At 36.8% G+C, this 18,605-nt stretch overlaps 1 protein-coding gene across 4 annotated transcripts in view; it reads left to right on the forward strand.

Moving 5' to 3' along the window:
- The first annotated feature begins 1,822 nt into the window (after positions 1 to 1,822).
- Positions 1,823 to 18,605, forward strand: part of LOC121429586 (run domain Beclin-1-interacting and cysteine-rich domain-containing protein-like) — a 45,331-nt gene continuing 28,548 nt past the window's right edge. For 3 of the 4 annotated variants that reach the window (XM_041626690.1, XM_041626691.1, XM_041626692.1), the window contains exons 1-6: positions 1,823 to 1,910; positions 3,936 to 4,107; positions 9,177 to 9,333; positions 9,782 to 9,995; positions 15,653 to 15,759; positions 16,651 to 17,815. In XM_041626690.1, the coding sequence (XP_041482624.1) occupies positions 4,064 to 4,107; positions 9,177 to 9,333; positions 9,782 to 9,995; positions 15,653 to 15,759; positions 16,651 to 17,815 (1,687 nt within the window). In that variant the 5' untranslated portion in view covers positions 1,823 to 1,910; positions 3,936 to 4,063. Of the gene's footprint in view, positions 1,911 to 3,935; positions 4,108 to 9,176; positions 9,334 to 9,781; positions 9,996 to 14,588; positions 15,328 to 15,652; positions 15,760 to 16,650; positions 17,816 to 18,605 lie in introns of those variants that run through there. The other variant, XM_041626693.1, reaches the window with a different exon arrangement.

Raw genomic sequence — 18,605 nt, forward strand, 5'->3', positions numbered from 1 at the left:
CATTATACGTATGATATTTGCATCACATTATCTGTTTTACTTTTGGCAACACTTTACTTAGACCAATTAATGCAGAAGAAATGAATTAAGAAAAAAAAACTATTAAAGAATATGAAGTTGCAATTTGGTATCGCATATACTCTCATTCCTTCACTCTTGGTGTCTGTTGAATAATTTTATTGCCATTTATTTATATAAATATAGATTGTTTATCATGTTCATGTTGATGTAGCACGACATAAAAGAAAAAAAAACCGTTTAGGATTTTGGAAGCACTGCATGTTTGCAACATTCCGTTGCCTAGCAACCAATGACGTCAGTCAGCTGTCAACCAAAAGCGATTGCGTCATTATAATTATAAGCATTTAATTTTTAAAGTAAGTGCTCAGTTGCGGAAAAGCTTGTTCTTGAATTAAACCCGATTTCAATGTCAGTTGCGATATGAAACAACTAGAATGAAAAATATTAGTTCATTGAAATTCGATCGCGGCCTGTCAAACTGTGTGAAAAGTTAGGCCTACATTTTCTTCTGAAGATGCACGAAGTTTATGGCCATAATAGGCTTGTTAATAGGATTAAACATAATCAAACTAGAAAATCAATCGAATTTGAGTTATCGATAATTTTCTTTATCAATTGAATATTTTTAATCTCTGGTTGGAGTAATAGTCATGCGTGACATTTGAATTTAAAATCAGAAATCAATACATGCAGCCAATAATATTGCCCAATATTGATTAAAAAAATTATTGCACGTGCATATTCCATATTTGCTTTATTTAACCAGTAAAATGCATGCATCGGAAAACAAAATAATTATTGTGTACGACATTGTAAGCCCTACAAATTCTATTATATCTTTTGAATCTGATCGTCGTAACTCAGAAAACTTCGAATCAATTATTTTTCAGTTGTGTATGGGTGGAATAGGCCTACAATGTTTCATCCCCTTAATTTGAAAACTATAGAACACTATTCGCTCGAACACTTAAGAATCCAATACTGAGTAATTATCAATTTAACTGAGCTCAACTTACCGTACTTGCATCCGCCAAATCACATTTATCTTAAATGAATTAGCAATTACCACATACTTGATCACATTTTTGACCAATGTATCGCTGTAGTTTAGACAAGCACACTGAACACAATCTTTCACAAAGGAAGGTGGGCTGTACTGTACTTAGGACGTGTATCCTAGTGCTGCTAATCAATACGTAGACAATAATTAATAACGCAACACACCAAAGAGCCCCCCCCCCCCATTATCCTTGTTACGACTGTGACTAATTATTTTTGTTTCTTGATACAAGCATGGACCCTACCAAAACATCTTCTTCCAAGATTAGAAGAAGAAGAAGAAGGGGAAAAAGAAGAGAAGAAGAAGAAAAAGAATAAATGAGAAGAAGAAGTAGAAGAAGAAGAAGAAAAAGGAAATTAAAAAAGAAGAAGAAGAAAAAAGGAAATTAAAAAAGAAGAAGAAGAAAAAGAAGAATAAGAAGAAGTAGAAGAAGAAGAAAAGAAGAAGAAAAAGGAAATTAAAAAAGAAGAAGAAGAAAAAAGGAAATTAAAAAAGAAGAAGAAAAAAGGAAATTAAAAAAGAAGAAGAAGAAAAAGAAGAAGAAAAAGAAGAATAAGAAGAAGTAGAAGAAGAAGAAAAGAAGAAGAAGAAAAGAAAGTGGGTATTTAATAAAGATCGAAGTGAAAAGGCTCAACTGATTGAGACAGTCAACTTTACGAATACCCAGAGTTATCAATATTAATATCAATATCAATATGCGAATAGAGCGCCATCTATCTTGAAATATCACAATTTTGTAGGCGTTTTTTCACATGAATATCAGCGCATGTATCGTACCCAGTGCAGTGAACCGGAACTTGAAAACACGGGAATGTTATCCTCCTTTCGGGTATGTAATAAGTATTTTAATGAAGTATAAGATGACAACAGTCTTTAAGTCTCTTTTGTTTCAGAAAAAGAAGATGGGAGATGAGTTGTGATGAGAAATTCGAGATTGAACGCGAGCGATCATCGACATCGGGCTGCGTCGCCAACCTGGCCTGTCGCGTCGCCGCACCCGGTGTCGAAGGGGGAAGTGAAGGCGAGAGGAGGGTAGAGATTTGGGTGCTATGACTATGAGTATTGCGCTGCTAATGCAGTTTTGCACCGGCCTACTTCGAGCGAATTTCCCGATTTTCCCCACCAGAAATTATTCACAAATGTCATGGCAAGTCTCTCAGTCACATTTCGAGGTCAGTAAACAGTAGTCAATATACCCTCACAGGCCTCAGCTCTTCAAAATAATTTATTGTGAACAGCACAGCGATGATATTGACCGAGTGAGGATTCAAACGATGACGATGTCGTCGAGATCGAAATACAGCTGCCGCTGTTCCCAATATTTGCATATTCGGTAAAGCAGTAGGTGTATTGACCTTGAAATAAGATTGAGGGACATGCTATAATACTATTACATTTGTTTACAACATTGGGTGTGGAAATTTGCTTGGCTGGTGCAAAAATATTAGCGCCGAGATTTGGACCACTCGGCATCGCCAACGGAATACGGCTGCGTATCAATTTATGTTGCAACAGTCGCATTATTACTTTTCCCTGTGGTAATGTTGATTTCGGGTGTCCATATTTCATACCCTTCAAACATAGATTATTGAGGTGGTCTTCAGTGAAATGATTTTTACATTAAACCACTATGAAAGATATGATACCTGCTGTTACCGCTTGCAAAGAGATGATGTCCTGATTCTTATTGCAAAGATCTGATTTTGGCTAGGGGAGGGGGGGGGGGGGACGTACAAACTGACTAATTTGCCAATATTTTGTAAATATTTATGAATACTGAACTCATCCTTAAAGAAATTATAGGGTGATTTTATGTTGCTTTTTATGGTGATAATGTCAGATGTCAGATTTTTAAAATGTATAATGTCAGATTTTAAAGATGTGTATGATTTGTTAATATGTAAATTATCTGCAAGTACAAATGCAAAATTTAGACACACTGCTATACCTTATGAAAGCTATATCCAAGCCATGCAAAGGTGGCAAAAAAAAATTAGTTTGGAAAAGAAATTTTGAATAAAAAATGCATTGGGATGGAGCTTTTCTTTCTCAACCAGATGCAAGGGATCACCAAACAAGTTTTGTAATTCTCCTACCGTGTATTGTGCCCCTGATCATTCTACAAGTACGTGCACACTAGTCTGCTGGGCAAACCCTTCACTCGAGTTCAGGGTCTGAATGTGCAGCCTACTCATGCCTTGTGTACTGAAGTCTGTCAGCAAGTTTTGTATCTGCTAGTCTTTGCGTGGAGGCACACTTGTTGATCAAAGTTCCAATCAGGGTCTGTGCCTGCAGACTAATTTACACTACCAGTCACAATACTTTGACTCAATAATACCAGTATTTAGTGAGTCAAAGAATTATGACTGGCTGTGAAGTGATATGTTCAGTTCAATTGGTCGTCAATATGTAACCTGAGGATTGAGGAATCATGTTTTTATTTTTATTTTTGCAGTTAGCTCACTTCTTTTGCTAATTTCTCTCTGTATTTCCTCCTTTCCTTTTCTTTCCATTATGTAGATTTTATAGATGTGTACATGTAGTCTTATTCAAAGTATGTGAAATATCTATACACTTATCGTATCCTTATTGGGGACCTTGTCTTGACAAGCCTAGCTTTTTAAGGTCTCCTCTTTCTTTCAAAATGTGAAATTTTGTGTAACTTTTGTCCCGGTAATCCTACTCTGTAATGTAAGTGATATGATTTATGTAACAACCTCAATGTATGTTTAGCGCTGACAATCTATTTTTACATTGCCACTTACATGTATTTTATTATCATTTGTTTTGTAACTACCATGTATGGATGTTTTTGTGAAAGGAAGAAATAAATGAACTATGAACTTTGTTTCAGATCACATTGCTGATGAACTCTAAACTTCAACATACTGTAAAGGTAGAGTCAGATACAAACAAACCCAGGCCATACCTCGTCAAGTGAAATCTTTGAGTGATGAAGGGACCGAAGAAGCGACTGCGGTGATGTCTACGTTGCGCCCTGATAATGATACCACCAAGGACACCAGGTACAGATTTCTCACGTTTAGTCATCAAACTATACATATATTTCAACAAAAAACGAATCAATTCCTTTAAAGGGGGAGTGAATTGTGTGTGCGCCTGTGTGGTCTCTCATCGACTGTGTGTTATAAATACAAAGTGTTAAAATATACGTTTTCAGATATTTAATAATACTACAGAGAATAAATTGACCTATCATTGTATTTTGTATAGAAAAACTAAAATGTTTTGAGAGGAAATTTAAATAATTGTTTTGCTACTTGGTAACATAATTATTGTGGTATAAATACATTGAGTAGTTAATTAGCATGTAATCATTCAAGAGGGTCTATATTTAAGCCTGAGTCGAATCGATTTTAAAATCGGTGTTCGATCGATGTCATCGAACACCGGTGCAGATTTTGCAAAATCGGTGCATCGAAAAAAAAAAAAATATGTCGGCCGGCCGATTCGTTTGGTTTACACAATCAATCATCAAAATATCAGTAATGTCCAACTTTACTACTACTTACTTGATTTCTATTGCCCCCAAAATGAAACCGAATGAGTAATTATGATGCTATTCACCATTAATTTGAAGTTTATTTCGATCATAGTTCGAGTCTTACTCGTCTGCTCGTGCCGAGATAATTTATGCACGATGAATTCATGAATGGAAGTCATGGCCATCGATCGTGCATGCGCAGTACTGTTCTTTAATCAACCCAGAAAATGGCCGGAAATTGACGCGATCAACGTAAAATAAATCTTGCTTTCATGAACAATATTAAAATCATGACCATAGAACATTATTAAATCGTAATATTTAACAATAATTTGCATATGATAATCATATGAATTTAGAGCTTGATGTGAAACGTTTGTATTTCGTTTCAATTTTCAATGGCGGACATCTCATGACGATCGACTTGACTTTGAGTCGAGCTAGTGCACTTGTCTAAAAAAAATAATCATCACGTCAGGATTGATTCTCGAACATTGTCTACATGCAAAAACTCTGTTCAAGTTCGTAATATCACCATATACATGTAATAACATTTTACATGACAAAACAGAGAAAATTGCGTTTGATATTTTTTCCCATCAATTTGAAGCTAGTTTGTGCCCAACTTTGGGCGGCTTATTTCGAAAGGGTGGGTGCTGTCGCGTTAGGGTGCGTCAACGCGAACGCGAAGATTCGTCCAAAGCCCCCCCGGTTTGGCCGAAAGGGTGCGTTGGGAGCGCCACGTCGCGTCGCGTTCACTGGAACGCGCCCTTTCGTCCAAAGCCCCCCCCCGGTTTGGACGAAAGGGTGTGTTTAATAATAATGAATAAATGAATTTTATGTAAAATTTGCATAGGAACATATGGCACAAACATTCTTTTTAAGGTAAAAAAAAAAACAATATGATGGCATGCTGCATGCATGAGGATTTTCGGTGGAAATGTTTTATGGTGTAATATTGATACATGTAAAAATTATGACTGATTTCAAGGTTCTTTCAAATAAAAAAAAGTAACTTACCTTCAATTTTATACTTTGCAGGTGTGTATTTATTACAAAGGAAAACATTCGTATACCTGGAGATATTTGGTGTCCCCCAAATTATAAAACTTACGGCAGATGTGTCCTGGAAGGGCAAGGCCAAAATTGATGTCGGGTCAGCATTTACAACGTTTAACTCTTCAGACCCTACCTTACTATATTTTACACTTGAGACCCTGCCTCAGTATATTTTGTGAAATGTATCTGTTGTGTATGTGTGCGTGTTGTGTGTATAATAATAATAATAATATGTGCGTGTTGTTTGTATAATGATAATAATAATGATAATACTTATAATAATAAAAATAATAACAATAATAATAATACTTATATTAATGATAATAATAATAATTTTCACCCCAAAGAGTGAATTTATGGAAATGAATTTGGAGTAAAAAAATTGGCGCCAAGTGGCTTATTGCAAGGGTGAGTATCTGATTTTATTATCATTATTATTATTATTCTTAGTTGAACTTTTCTTTTTTTTCCTCAAATTGTCAATGCTTTAAATGATTGAAAATCCACTCTTTTACGTGCAAATTGGCAATGTTTGACAAAATACATTATATTCAGCTTTCTTATAAATATTTGTATTTATTTATTCATTATTATTAAACACACCCTTTCGTCCAAACCGGGGGGGGGGGGGGCTTTGGACGAAAGGATGCGTTCCAGTGAACGCGACGCGATGTGGCGCTCCCAACGCACCCTTTCGGCCAAACCGGGGGGACTTTGGACGAATCTTCGCGTTCGCGTTGACGCACCCTAACGCGACAGCACCCACCCTTTCGACATAAGCCACTTTGGGCTCTGATTTCATGAATGGGAAAATATGTCATACGTCATCAAATACGCATGCGCATTGTGCTCATTTTCTCGGAGCTTGGAGGAGACGTCCAGAGATGGAATAACAATAGAAATAATCCCAGTATTATTTCTTCCATATGAACAGAACGTACTTTGCTGACATCGTCAATATTCTTAGTATGACCATAAAATCTTGTTAAATCGTAATAATTTAGATGAATTTAGGGCTCGATTCGAAACATTCGTATTTATTTCGAGAGCGGTGTTGGCTCAGTCGGTAACGCGTCTGCCCGTCGAACCAAAGATCGTGGGTTCGAGTCCACCCCGGGCGGATGACTGAAGCCAGTGCGTTGTGTGTAAACGTCTCTCCCATGTTTCATAGATGCAGGCTATGTTACAATGGAAAACACTCCGTCCCTCGGATAGGACGTTAAATGGAGGCCCCGTGTAGAGGAGAGTCACCACCTTTGCACGTTAAGAACCCATTGCACTATTCGTAAAAGAGTAGGGGGAAACCCCGGTGTAGTGGTCCACCTGCATCCCCCAATCAGTTATATCGGGAGGAGAGACCTGCGGGTCACAGTGATTCAGTTCGCTTTTCGCCTCCCAGGCACAGGTGACGCCAAAACAAATAATAATAATAATAATAATATTTTGATCGCATGCTCAATTGCGTCTAAAAAACTGGATTGTCATTATCAGGATTAATTCTCGAACATCGTCATAACTCATATTCCACAATCTTTCCTCACAATCGTTTTATCAGCATTGAATAGCAATTCAAATGACCATCCAGAGAAAATTGCGTATTTATTCCCATAAATTTATTTGGAGCTCATTTTGGATCCAACTACACAATCTCAGGCAAGTTACAGCGCTCTCCGTTGATTGCACTTGTTTGCTGGCGCTGACGTCAAGCACGCCTGTCGTTTCGGGAGAGTGAGTGTACGGAGCTGCGGACGGGGCTGGTGAATGGACTGCGAATGCTAGTTGACCGAAAATCATTCGGATCGACTCTGCGTGATTCATGTCTTTATTATTGTTTCATTTTAAACTTATATGTTGTCATCTGCAAATATCATTGTTGAAGATATTTTGGGAAGAATTCTGCTTTGGTCCCCGGCCTTTTTTGTGTGTTTTGTGATCATGGAAAATACAAACGAACTTTGCTCTGTCATCTGCTTGTGCAACGCTCACCCGGCCAACGCCAGCGCATACATACCGTCAGTGCGTAGTGCATATGCAAAGCGCATCGCATCGACGCAAAAACAAAAGACTAAATTTTCCCCGCCTTCAATATTCAATGCATCGATGTTCGATCGAATTAGAGCTGTCGAACACCGGTTTTCAAAATAATCGATATGACTCAGGCTTAACTATATTACTAGACTACACTAGCATTATGGGTCAGGACACTGGCCAGGAATGAGTAGTTGAGGACTCGAGATGGCGCTATTTGTTCGTATGTACATGCTTTAAGACTTTGCATCAAAAGGCTGGAACACTGTCGATCATTTGCATATTTATCTTCAAATACCGACTGCATGTATGCATAATAATCTCCAAACATGGTGTTTTCAGGGTTCCATACAAATCCGGATGCAATGTCCATTGAAAAGATATTGAATTATTTCTTCTACTTCTTCTGTCTTTCATAGTTGAAGATCAACACACTGCAAAGTAGTGTGCAGTCACTAATACCTCGGTCAAATTTGCACTACAGCGATTCGAAAACAGCCGTTCATTTTTTTTTCAAACTGCCTATATGTAGCTGGTGCAAAAAAAGTGTTAAAATGGCTGTGTTTGACTTGCCGTACGGCCGCCATAGAGCAAATGTGACCGAGGTATAATGCTCAAACAGACTTCAAGTCTAATGAACTACGTTATCAGGGATTTTATATTTCTCTTGTTAAAAAATAAAATTAATTTCATATTAATGCAGTTCTTGTATAGCGCATATCACATTATGTCATAACGTCCCTATGCGCTTCGAAAGGACTTGGATATTATGGAAGTTGAGTATCCTCATTTCTTACATTCATGTATTTCCCCCTTGCCCCATTTTTCTGATCACTCAGCACTCTGAAAGTCTTTATGAGACTTGTGTACAGATCTATAAAAACATTATATTTGCTGGCAGAGATTTCTTCATGCCTGAATCATGTAAAATCAAAGAAGAGCTACATGTACAATTGTTGATCCCATGACTGCAGAGAAATTCCAGTAGTTGCAGTAAACACTGATTTCATGAGAAAGTCTGTAAAACAAGGCTTAATTGTCAGTATATCATCGAGGATCTAGATCTGGTACAGTTACATAAACTGAACTTTGTGAAATCTTGAGATCTACGCTGAAAGATGTTCAGACTGAAGATCCCCAACACAGATAAGCGCACGTGGGACAGTGTATAATTATTGCTTCGAATGTCGGGTCCGACGCTCTACCCGAATCCTGTGCTTATTTGCTGATTTCTCAGCAATTACACAATTTCTTCCAGAATCCTTTGGCACATACGTTTTTATATACAAACAGATACTTTGGTGGTCATTTCATTGGATTCTGTACGAACTCATTTTGATATCGTTACCAAAACTAGCATTTACATGTACCTTTAATTTCAAACAGGATTCCTGTTAAATACTCAAATATAGCATTGGGAAATCATAGCCAGAACTTCATTCAATTTCAACAGTTTCTTAATCAGTGTATGCACTCATTCAATTTTTCATTTGTACTTTTCAGATACCATGAGCATTATGGATTGTTGTGGAAATTAAAAGCCACTGTAGAAAGTCTGCTTGCTGCCAATGCCTCCAATGTGTGGTCGATGTATGGTGGCCTCAATCGACTGGCCAACCAACTTGATGTGATATTAAAACATGGCCTTAAAAATGATGCTGTAAGTCCATTGTTTATGCTTTTTTTTCCCTTCTTTTTATTCTTATCCTTGTGATCCTTTTGTTCTCATTCCTATGTTTCATCCATCTATTCCTACTTTCATTTCTCTTCCTCCTATTTCTTATCTTCAATCCTTTCTCATCTCTTCTTCTCCTTTTCCCTCCTCTATTTTATTTTCTATTTGTTCTTCCTCTTCTGCATCTACTACTGTCTAGTTATTGAACCTGTGAACGATAGAATGGAAAACCAACAAAAAATGACTGAATGTTTGGATGAATTAGCAAATGGATAGATTGATGAATAAAAGAATGGGTAAATTAATAATCAATTAGTGACTAGATACAAATGATAAAAAAACTACACGCACATGAAATATTTCCTTGGAAACATACTGACACATACATGTACACAGATTTAAATATTTTTTGTCTCCTTTTTTTTTATCGTAGTGCCCTGCACAAGACTACTGGAATTTTGTCTTTGGACTGCGCCGTATCCAACCAGTGCTGGCCCCCTCTATAGACCAGCTCAGCCGACGGGCAGAGCAGGAGGGTCGCATCAAGGGGTTGCTATGGTTACAGGATAGTCTTGAGAATCATACTCTCAGTTTCCAGCTCAGGATGTTAGTTTCAGAAACCAGTCACCTCAGGGAATTCTACTCAGGTTAGTATGTGGATGCATATAAAATGTAAAGTATGTGTTTTCATAGTACTGGACAATGCTATATATATTTTTTGTTCAGAATATTATTAATAACATAGCGCAAATTATAATCTAGTATCTTAGTGCTCTAAAATGGTGGAATGAGAAAGATACACACACACACACAAAAAGAGAAAGCTGTCATATTGAAACTACATTTATATAAAAATACAAATTTTAGACAACTACCTAAAATGCATCATTCATGAAGAGAATTGAATTTATCTTTGAAAAAGGTACGACTTTATAACATTGACTTGAATGGATCAAGTGACGAACATTCTTTAATATTATCAAGATTTTGTTCCATTGATTAGGGAGTTCATATCAAAATGCCCTTTGCCCATATGATATTGTTCTTAGATTTCTAGGGAAGAACGACTTTCTGGAACTTGCACGTAGCTGCCTACATGTAATTACGTGCAGTGTACTTAAACCACCAAGTTTCATTTTGTTGAAGTGCATTTTTCATGGCGCAGGCAAAAGATTTGTGAAGGATCATGTGAATGGCACAAAGTGACAAAGTCCAACCGTCACATATAAAATTATTCAGTATAAATTGGAAAGCAGTCCCGAGTCCCAATGCTGTTTTTAAGTACCACCTGTCCATCAATGTAACACTGTGTATTAAAAATAAAGATCACGATTCTGTCTGTGCAGATTCGTCATACTAATCGTGATATTGAACAAAGGGGATAAAGTCCACCTTTGAGTGTACACACACTAAACTGAAACAATGCATGCTTACCGGAAATGGATGGTCAAAGACCACTTTTGATGTGTCCTTCCATTAATGTGTGAATGAATTATTGTAAGTTTGTCTGGAGGCAACACACTCTGAAAGGTACTATCTATAATAAACGTACATGTGCATGTACTGTACATTCCCAAGTTGTAATTGTTTAAACAGGAAAATTGATTATGGTAATTGCACTTTCATTGATTCTTTAAGTAATGCTTTTTTCTGTTCCCCTTTTTATAGGGTGGATTGGGTTGTAATTGTTCGATTGTTTAAAAACTCTAAATTATTAAAGGGGAATGAAACCTTTGGAACAAATAGGCTTGTGTAGAAACAGAAAAATCAAAGAATAAGAATAAAGAAAGTTTGAGAAAAATCGGACAAATAATGAGAAAGTTATGAGCATTTGAATATTGCAATCACTAATGCTATGGAGATCCTCCCATTGGCAATGCGACAAGGATGTGTGATGTCACTGATGAACAACTTTCCCTTTGGTAGACTATAAAATACCCTCAAAATGTCTCTTTTTGCTTTTTCTTATGATGATACAAACTCTTTATCCATTATGTATTCTTAAAAAATATGTATTACATGCCCTCATGTAGAAAGAACACATGATCTACATGTATGGATAGATGTGATAAAAGAGGCAATTCAAGTGAAATATATACTAAAGTAATGGGGAGAGTTGTTCATCACAAAAAAATTGACAAGCAGAAAAAAAGGTCTTCACTTTCAAAGGGGGGGGGGGGCACAATTCTGTTTTAACGGCATGCCATTTTTACATTACAAACTTTAATCCACCAGTACTTAAGGTAGATTAGATTGTTTTAAGTGGTACAAAGTGTACACAACATATCATGGTACAGTAATCATGTAGGATGGTCCATTGAAAAAATATAATTGAACTTGAAGCACAATATAAAAAGAAAATATGACTCTGCCATTATGTCCATACTAGTCCCTATTCTAGAATTTTGTAGGCCTTTTGTTTATCCATATGCCATTCACACTATCATTACCAAAGTGCAGTTGGCTTGACCTTTGGATCATCTTTACATGCGCTGTAGCCACTAGCGTATGTCAGCCATACCCCCATACCCCCCCCCTTCGCCAGCCACACAATAGTAGGAAAAGACTTATGTCGGTTGTGTAATGATAAATCTACATGTAGGTTGAATTGATGATAAACATAAAATTTCATCAAAATCGGATAACAAATAACAAAGTTATTGAATTTTAAAGTTAAGCAATATTTTGTGAAAACAGTTGTCATGAATATTCATTAGATGTGCTGATGATGTCACATCTCCACTTGTTCTTTTGTATTTTATTATATGTAATTAGGTTTATTCAAATTTGTTCCTCCAAGAACAAGAAAAATTGGATTGACAACTGAATAGTGCATTAGATATGTATTGCTGCAACTTATCTCATTATAAGGGAGACAAATTATTCACACAAGTATGAAATAATGAAAAAAATATGATTTTATGTAATAACATATACACAAAACGGAAAGTGGAGATGTGACATCATCAGCCCACCTAATGAATATTCATGACGACTGTTTTTACAAAATATTGCTTAACTTTGAACTTCAATAACTTTATTATTTGTTATCCGATTTTGATGAAAGTTTCAGCATTTTGCTCAGTGAATTCTACTCTACAGGTATAGATATAAATATTTTCAGCCCGGACCCCTGGAAATAAGATTGGTATGATGCAGTGTACATACAAAGTTATGAATTGAAGAATTTGAAATTAATACATGTAGATGTAGGACTGGTCACCACTAATATATATTCCAACCATACATAATTTAAAATCTTTAAGTCTGAAAATACCGATAGTTATTTATTTATATTTATATTTATTTATTTATTTCGTTTTATTTATACATTATGGAGGTCTGTACTCTGTAAATGATGGATTAGTTGTATTGGTGGCATGGCCATATGTCTGTCATTTACATGTACGTACATGTACATTCTGTATGACTGCACAGTACAGTATAGAACTTATATACCAAACCATGACCCCAGAATTAAGTTCAATTAAAATGGATACATGTTTTGAGGTTAGGTGTTATTGGATTACTTGTTACAGGAAATTATCAATTTTACACCTCAGCGCAGTGTATTTGCGTAATTTGCATCGCTGCCCAATAAAAATTGTAAGGAAGGTAGCAAAAACTTGTTTTAAGTAAACACGAACGATGTACATGTACATTTCCTGCTAGTCTGCTGTTTAGTGCACAATATACATTTAAAGCAAGAATTTGGATTGATGTCTGGATTCAAAATATTCAAGGAACATGTGTCGTTTTCAATGGACCTTGAAGATTTTTATTTTTTAATCCATCCCTATAAATTTTTATTTACATTTTGAAAAAAATATCAATTTTTAATTACCATATTCGTTTATCAATACATGCACATAATTTGTAATGTATTATATTTATTGAATTTTGAAAACAGAATGCTTGAGAAGCTGAAGTCACCAATATTTTAAAAAATGAAATTATCTTTGCAAACATGCATGTATCACCCCCAGAACCACACCCCCTTTCCCTGTATATATGAAACTACAGTGTATTATGTCCCTGAAAGATAGTGAAAGTGAAGTGGTACGTACATTATGTCCATTGTTTATATACATGTACTATGCAATTCCAATAGAGGAAATATTGAGTGTCTATTCTGGTATTTCCTGCCATTGATCTCTATACTGGAAGGAAATGACCTCATCATAGGAAGACATGAAAGAAGCCTTTGATCTTTATATTCTCGTGCCTATCCACATCTGAATTAATATTTACGATATCCTTGACAAATTCATCGAAGATATCGTACTTTATTCATAGTCCATAGAGTTAGTGCATTTTCCTAATACAGTATCATATGGCTGTTCAATTATACATTACGATTCTTTTTGACAAGAAGTGATTTTGTTGTAGGTTACTAGGTAGTCTCCAGGCACAGACCCTGATTAAAACTTAGATCAACAAGTAACATGCAAAGACTAGCACATACAAAACTGCTGTTTCAATTGAGGTACACAAGGCATGAGTAGGTTGCAATTCAGACCCTTTACTCGAGTGAAGGGTTTGCCCAGCAGACTAGTTACTAGGTTTGTTTGTGATGTTCTTGCATGCCAGTATGTTTGTTTTACAATGAGACCTGCTTACAATTATTTATTATTTTTACCTGAAATACTGAAATCGATTAAAAACAAAACATTAAAAAGGAACACTAATTGTGATGGATGATTATTTTTTTTGTTCTTCTTTAATAGTTACACGTACATGATACATCCATTTACAAGAAAATTTATATTTTTTATGAGAAAAATAGAAAGAGTTGTTACATTGTGTACACAGCAAAGATATTCACCTATCCATATTTTTTTTGCATAAAATTCCATTTTTAAAGATGAGGGAAAATAAATATAATTTTAGCTCAAAGTAGGGCTTCATCAGGAAATGATGAATTATAAAATCAAGCCTAAGATGTCTTGTGTACTGAATGCCTGAAACAGCAAGTTTGTGCTAGTCTTTGCCTGAAGACCCACTTGTTTAAAGTTTCAATTAGGGTCTGTGCCTGCAGACTAGTGTGCTACATGTAAGCACCAAGCCTAATAAGCCACACGTGTCCAGCTAGTCTGCAGGCTCAGACCCTGATTGAAACTTTGATCAGCAAGTGTGTCTCCATGCAAACTGTAGCACAATATACAAAACATGCTGTTTCAATTCAGAGAGCGAGAGGGCCTTCAGTACACAAGGCATGAGTAAGCTGCACATTCAGACCCTTTACTCAAGTGAAAGATTTGCACAGCAGACTAGTGTCCAGCTGTAAAGCGTGAAGTAAGGGTACCTTGGTTCCATTAGATAGAGTTTGTAGCATTGTCATTCCGGTTACAATGTAGTCTGCAAGCACAGACCTTTGGCTTATTTTGCAATTAACATAGTGCAGAGTCTGAAATACGGAGACTAGATACACTCTTGAAGATGTGACAATGACAGAGAGTTTGGCATCTAGTCTTTACTCTAGACATGATGTACATGTTGTTACAATGTATGTCAGTGGTAATGATCAGAGACTAATGCTCCTCGACCAATCACATCTAAGGGATTTTGCGTACAGTGTACTATACAAACAGATTGTATAAGAATTTAAACAAACAACTTTAATCAATGATGACAAGTAATCTTTCACTCAAAGTTTTATTTGCCCATACTAACCGATGACACTTTCCCTTGATCACTTTAAAAGTACTCTAAGTAATTACATGTACAGTGTATGCTTTCTAGGAATCAGTTTCACATTGCTAATACCTTTTAATATTTCAGTACTGATAAATCTTGCATGTACCAAAGAGCAGTGATCAAGATAATTGTTAACGAGTGATATATGAACAGTTTATGTAGTGTCTCTGTAGTACAATTAATAGTTGCAGGTATTGTGTGAGATTTTGCCATACACGTACATGTCAGGACTTCAGGTGTACATGTACATTGATCTACTTTCCAGGTACAGATTATAAATAGGTAAGATTCAGAAAAATATTTCTAGCCTGCTGCTGATAAAGTACATGCGTGTCTCTAATGCACTTGTCTGATTGGTCGCAAATTTAGAAATTTGTATTTGATTTTTTAAAGATGCATTTGATAACAACTCTTTCAGCAAAATTTGGTCACTTGGAAGGTGTTTCAAAGGCAAAGGATACTAGACTGGGGTGAGATTGGAACACACAACCCTCTAATTACAAGGCGAGGGTCAAAACCACTACGCCACTAGCATTTTGAATCCCTTCTTTAAAATAGTGCATTAAAAAGTGCATATTTTGTGTGCTATTCTTCTCTCATTATTCAGATGATGCCTTCCTGTGCAGCACAGCACATTCATCGGCCTTAGACATCCTGCTACAAGCTGTAGAGCAGAACAATGCCCGTCTCCTGGCTCAGGTCAATCCTAACTTGGTAAGTAACTGACCTAACACCAAACACCATGCGGTGTACTGGTTTTCAAACGAGTTATGCTTAGGGGCCTTACTAACAGGCCCTAGACATATTGCTGTAGAGCAAAGAATGCTGTCTCCTGGCTCAGGTCTAGTATTAACCCAATCTACCACCAAACTAACACCATACTGCAGGCTTGTGTATCATATGAGGTATGCAGCTCAAAACTTGCTTAGGGGCCTTACGCAGGGTCCTTAGATGTCCTGCTACAAGCTGTATAGCAGAACAATGTCCTTCTGGCTCAGGTCAATCCCAACTTGGTAAGTAACTGACCTAACACCAAATATTATGTTGAGTATTTGTCTGTCATATAAGTTCTGCTGCTCAAAACTTGCTGAGGGGCCTTACTTAGGGCCCTTAGACATCCTGTTACAAGTTGTAGAGCAGAACGATGTCCTTCTCCTGGCTCAGGTCAACCCCAAATTGGCAAGTACCTGACCTAGCACCAAATACCATGATGTGTTCTTGTGAATCCTATAAGGTATGCTGATCAAACTTTGCGTTTTGGGTGAGGTTATTAAAAGACCACCCAAAGTCAGTATTATTCAGTCTTAAGGAAAATGACATTTGCCAGTAATATTGGTTAATGTATCAGGTGACTCTAGATTGAAAGACCCAAAATTAAACACAAATTGCTTCAAATTAGTGTGGAATTCTATTTCAAATCTTCATGTACTTGCTGTTACTAAATTTACATTTGAAACAAGAAATCTCAAGGCAAAGCTGCTATAAATTGATTGTGAAAGAATTATCATATTCACATAATAGAAAATATCCTATGGAATTTTATTTCCTGGTTATGTTTTCATCTTTTTTTTAAACCATGTTTGTTCTTCAAATTCTTTCCTCCAGCTTCAAAAGTGTCCTTCCTCTCGAGGTTCTGTAGTTTCACAAGGAAGCCCAAGGCTGTCCAGAACTCCCAGTATGTCATTAGAGCAGGATATCACACCAAAACCTAAGGATCATCACCATGCTTCCGATTCTCTCCTTTTTGCCTCCCCGAAGACTGAATCGGTCCTCGCGACATCGGAAGACCAGGCCTTTGGACAGAGTCGCGACATTCGCAGGAATTCAGCCAAAGAGGCATTGAAAGCATTATTAGACGGATACCCCACTGAGGGGTCCGGCGTTGTTGGTGTTGCAACGGGCAACAGAACTGAAGCGTTTGCGACGGATCCGCTTTTGAATCGTCCAGCGATTCCGATCACGAGGGAGAGTTTCCAAAGACCGCACGGTCTTCTGCGTGTGGAGAGTGATACTGCCCTCCTGAAGACGTCGGTGTCGAGGAGAAAATTTGACGAGAATGATAATCGGTTCTCTGCCAAGCGAAAGGGTTCTAGTGGGTTAGCGCAAAATGGGAACAGCGATCTTTCACTGAGTTCTGAGAGAGACAGAGGTATGTATTGGGAAGATGCAGGAGATACAGAAGATTTAGATGATCACAGTGACACCAACGACATCCACAGTAAATTAGTGTTCACATACGACAACTCACCTTCTTCCTCAAATTTTGCCAGAACCCTGGACTCGTCCACGGAGGAAATCCCATCTTCCAAGAGCGCCACTTTGCTTTCATCGGAATCCGGTGCAGGCAACAGTCTAGAGCCAGGATATCGGACTAAAGATACCAAAAATGGAAGCTCGCTAAATTCAAGCCACCATTCTCTTCTGCATTCCAGCAGCGAACAACTACTCTTTTCCGAGGAGGAGGAAGACCAGTTTGGTTTCCTGGGTGAAGTCGCACGAAGAGGGCGCCAGTCCAAGCCTCTCCACCGGCGGAACAGTGAGGACCTAGATGGGGCGACACCGTCCCCACCTCCAGTTCAGCACAAGTACCGGAGACACACTCGCTCTATGTCGGATCAAATCTCCAACGTGAGAGGAGGAGGGTTTGAAGACTCTAGGAGAGACTTTGTTCCAGAAAGAAAAGTTTATAATGGAAAGAGGTCAAAAGATGATATCTATTCGTCTTCTCTTCCATCGGAACCTCTTACGGCAAGACGAGTATCAGATGTTAGTAAGTACAAAATTACTCTTCTTTTCAAATTGAAATTGAAATTCTAAGTTCAAATCAAAATTTAAATTCAGTTTCAAATTTTAAGCTCATTTTCATATTCAAATTCAAATTGAAATTGAAATTTATATTCTAATTCAAAGTCAGATTGAAATTTAATTTCACATTAAGCTTAGAATTCAAATTCAAATGCAAATGAAAATAAAATTACATATTCATATTCTCATTTATATTCATATTCACAATCCATAATTCATACATGTACATGTAATTCATAATACATATTCAATTCAAGTTCAGTGAATGTTAAGAATTTATGCAAAGCAGATTCTCAATAATTTTTTTAGATGAACAAGATTGTAAAAATGCAGAAGTAGATTAAGAATTTATATCACTATCAAGTACCAATGAATGTCAGATATTTGGCTAGAACTTGACACATTGCACAGCCTTCCTATTCAGAGCAATCTGTTACATAAAAGTTACTGTTACATGGTAACTTTGTCATCCAATGGTACAATAACTTGCATGGAATTCTTGATTTTGATTGACTGTTGATCAGCATTATCATGGTAGTTACCATTAGATGGCAAAGTTATGTAATACTTTCATTCAGTGGGTCCCAGTCTTTTTGGCTACATTGCAAAGACTAGGCAGGTGAGGAGGGTGACGTTGCAAAATGCAACACAATTTCATTGAGATTAATTGAAAATTCAATCTCACTGTTACAATGTCAGGAGAAAATCCCATCCCATATACATGTACATGTTGTGCTTATCAAAATCATTTTGTG

Source organism: Lytechinus variegatus, chromosome 16, assembly GCF_018143015.1.
Source record: "Lytechinus variegatus isolate NC3 chromosome 16, Lvar_3.0, whole genome shotgun sequence".
Classification (NCBI taxonomy): Eukaryota; Metazoa; Echinodermata; class Echinoidea; order Temnopleuroida; family Toxopneustidae; genus Lytechinus; species Lytechinus variegatus.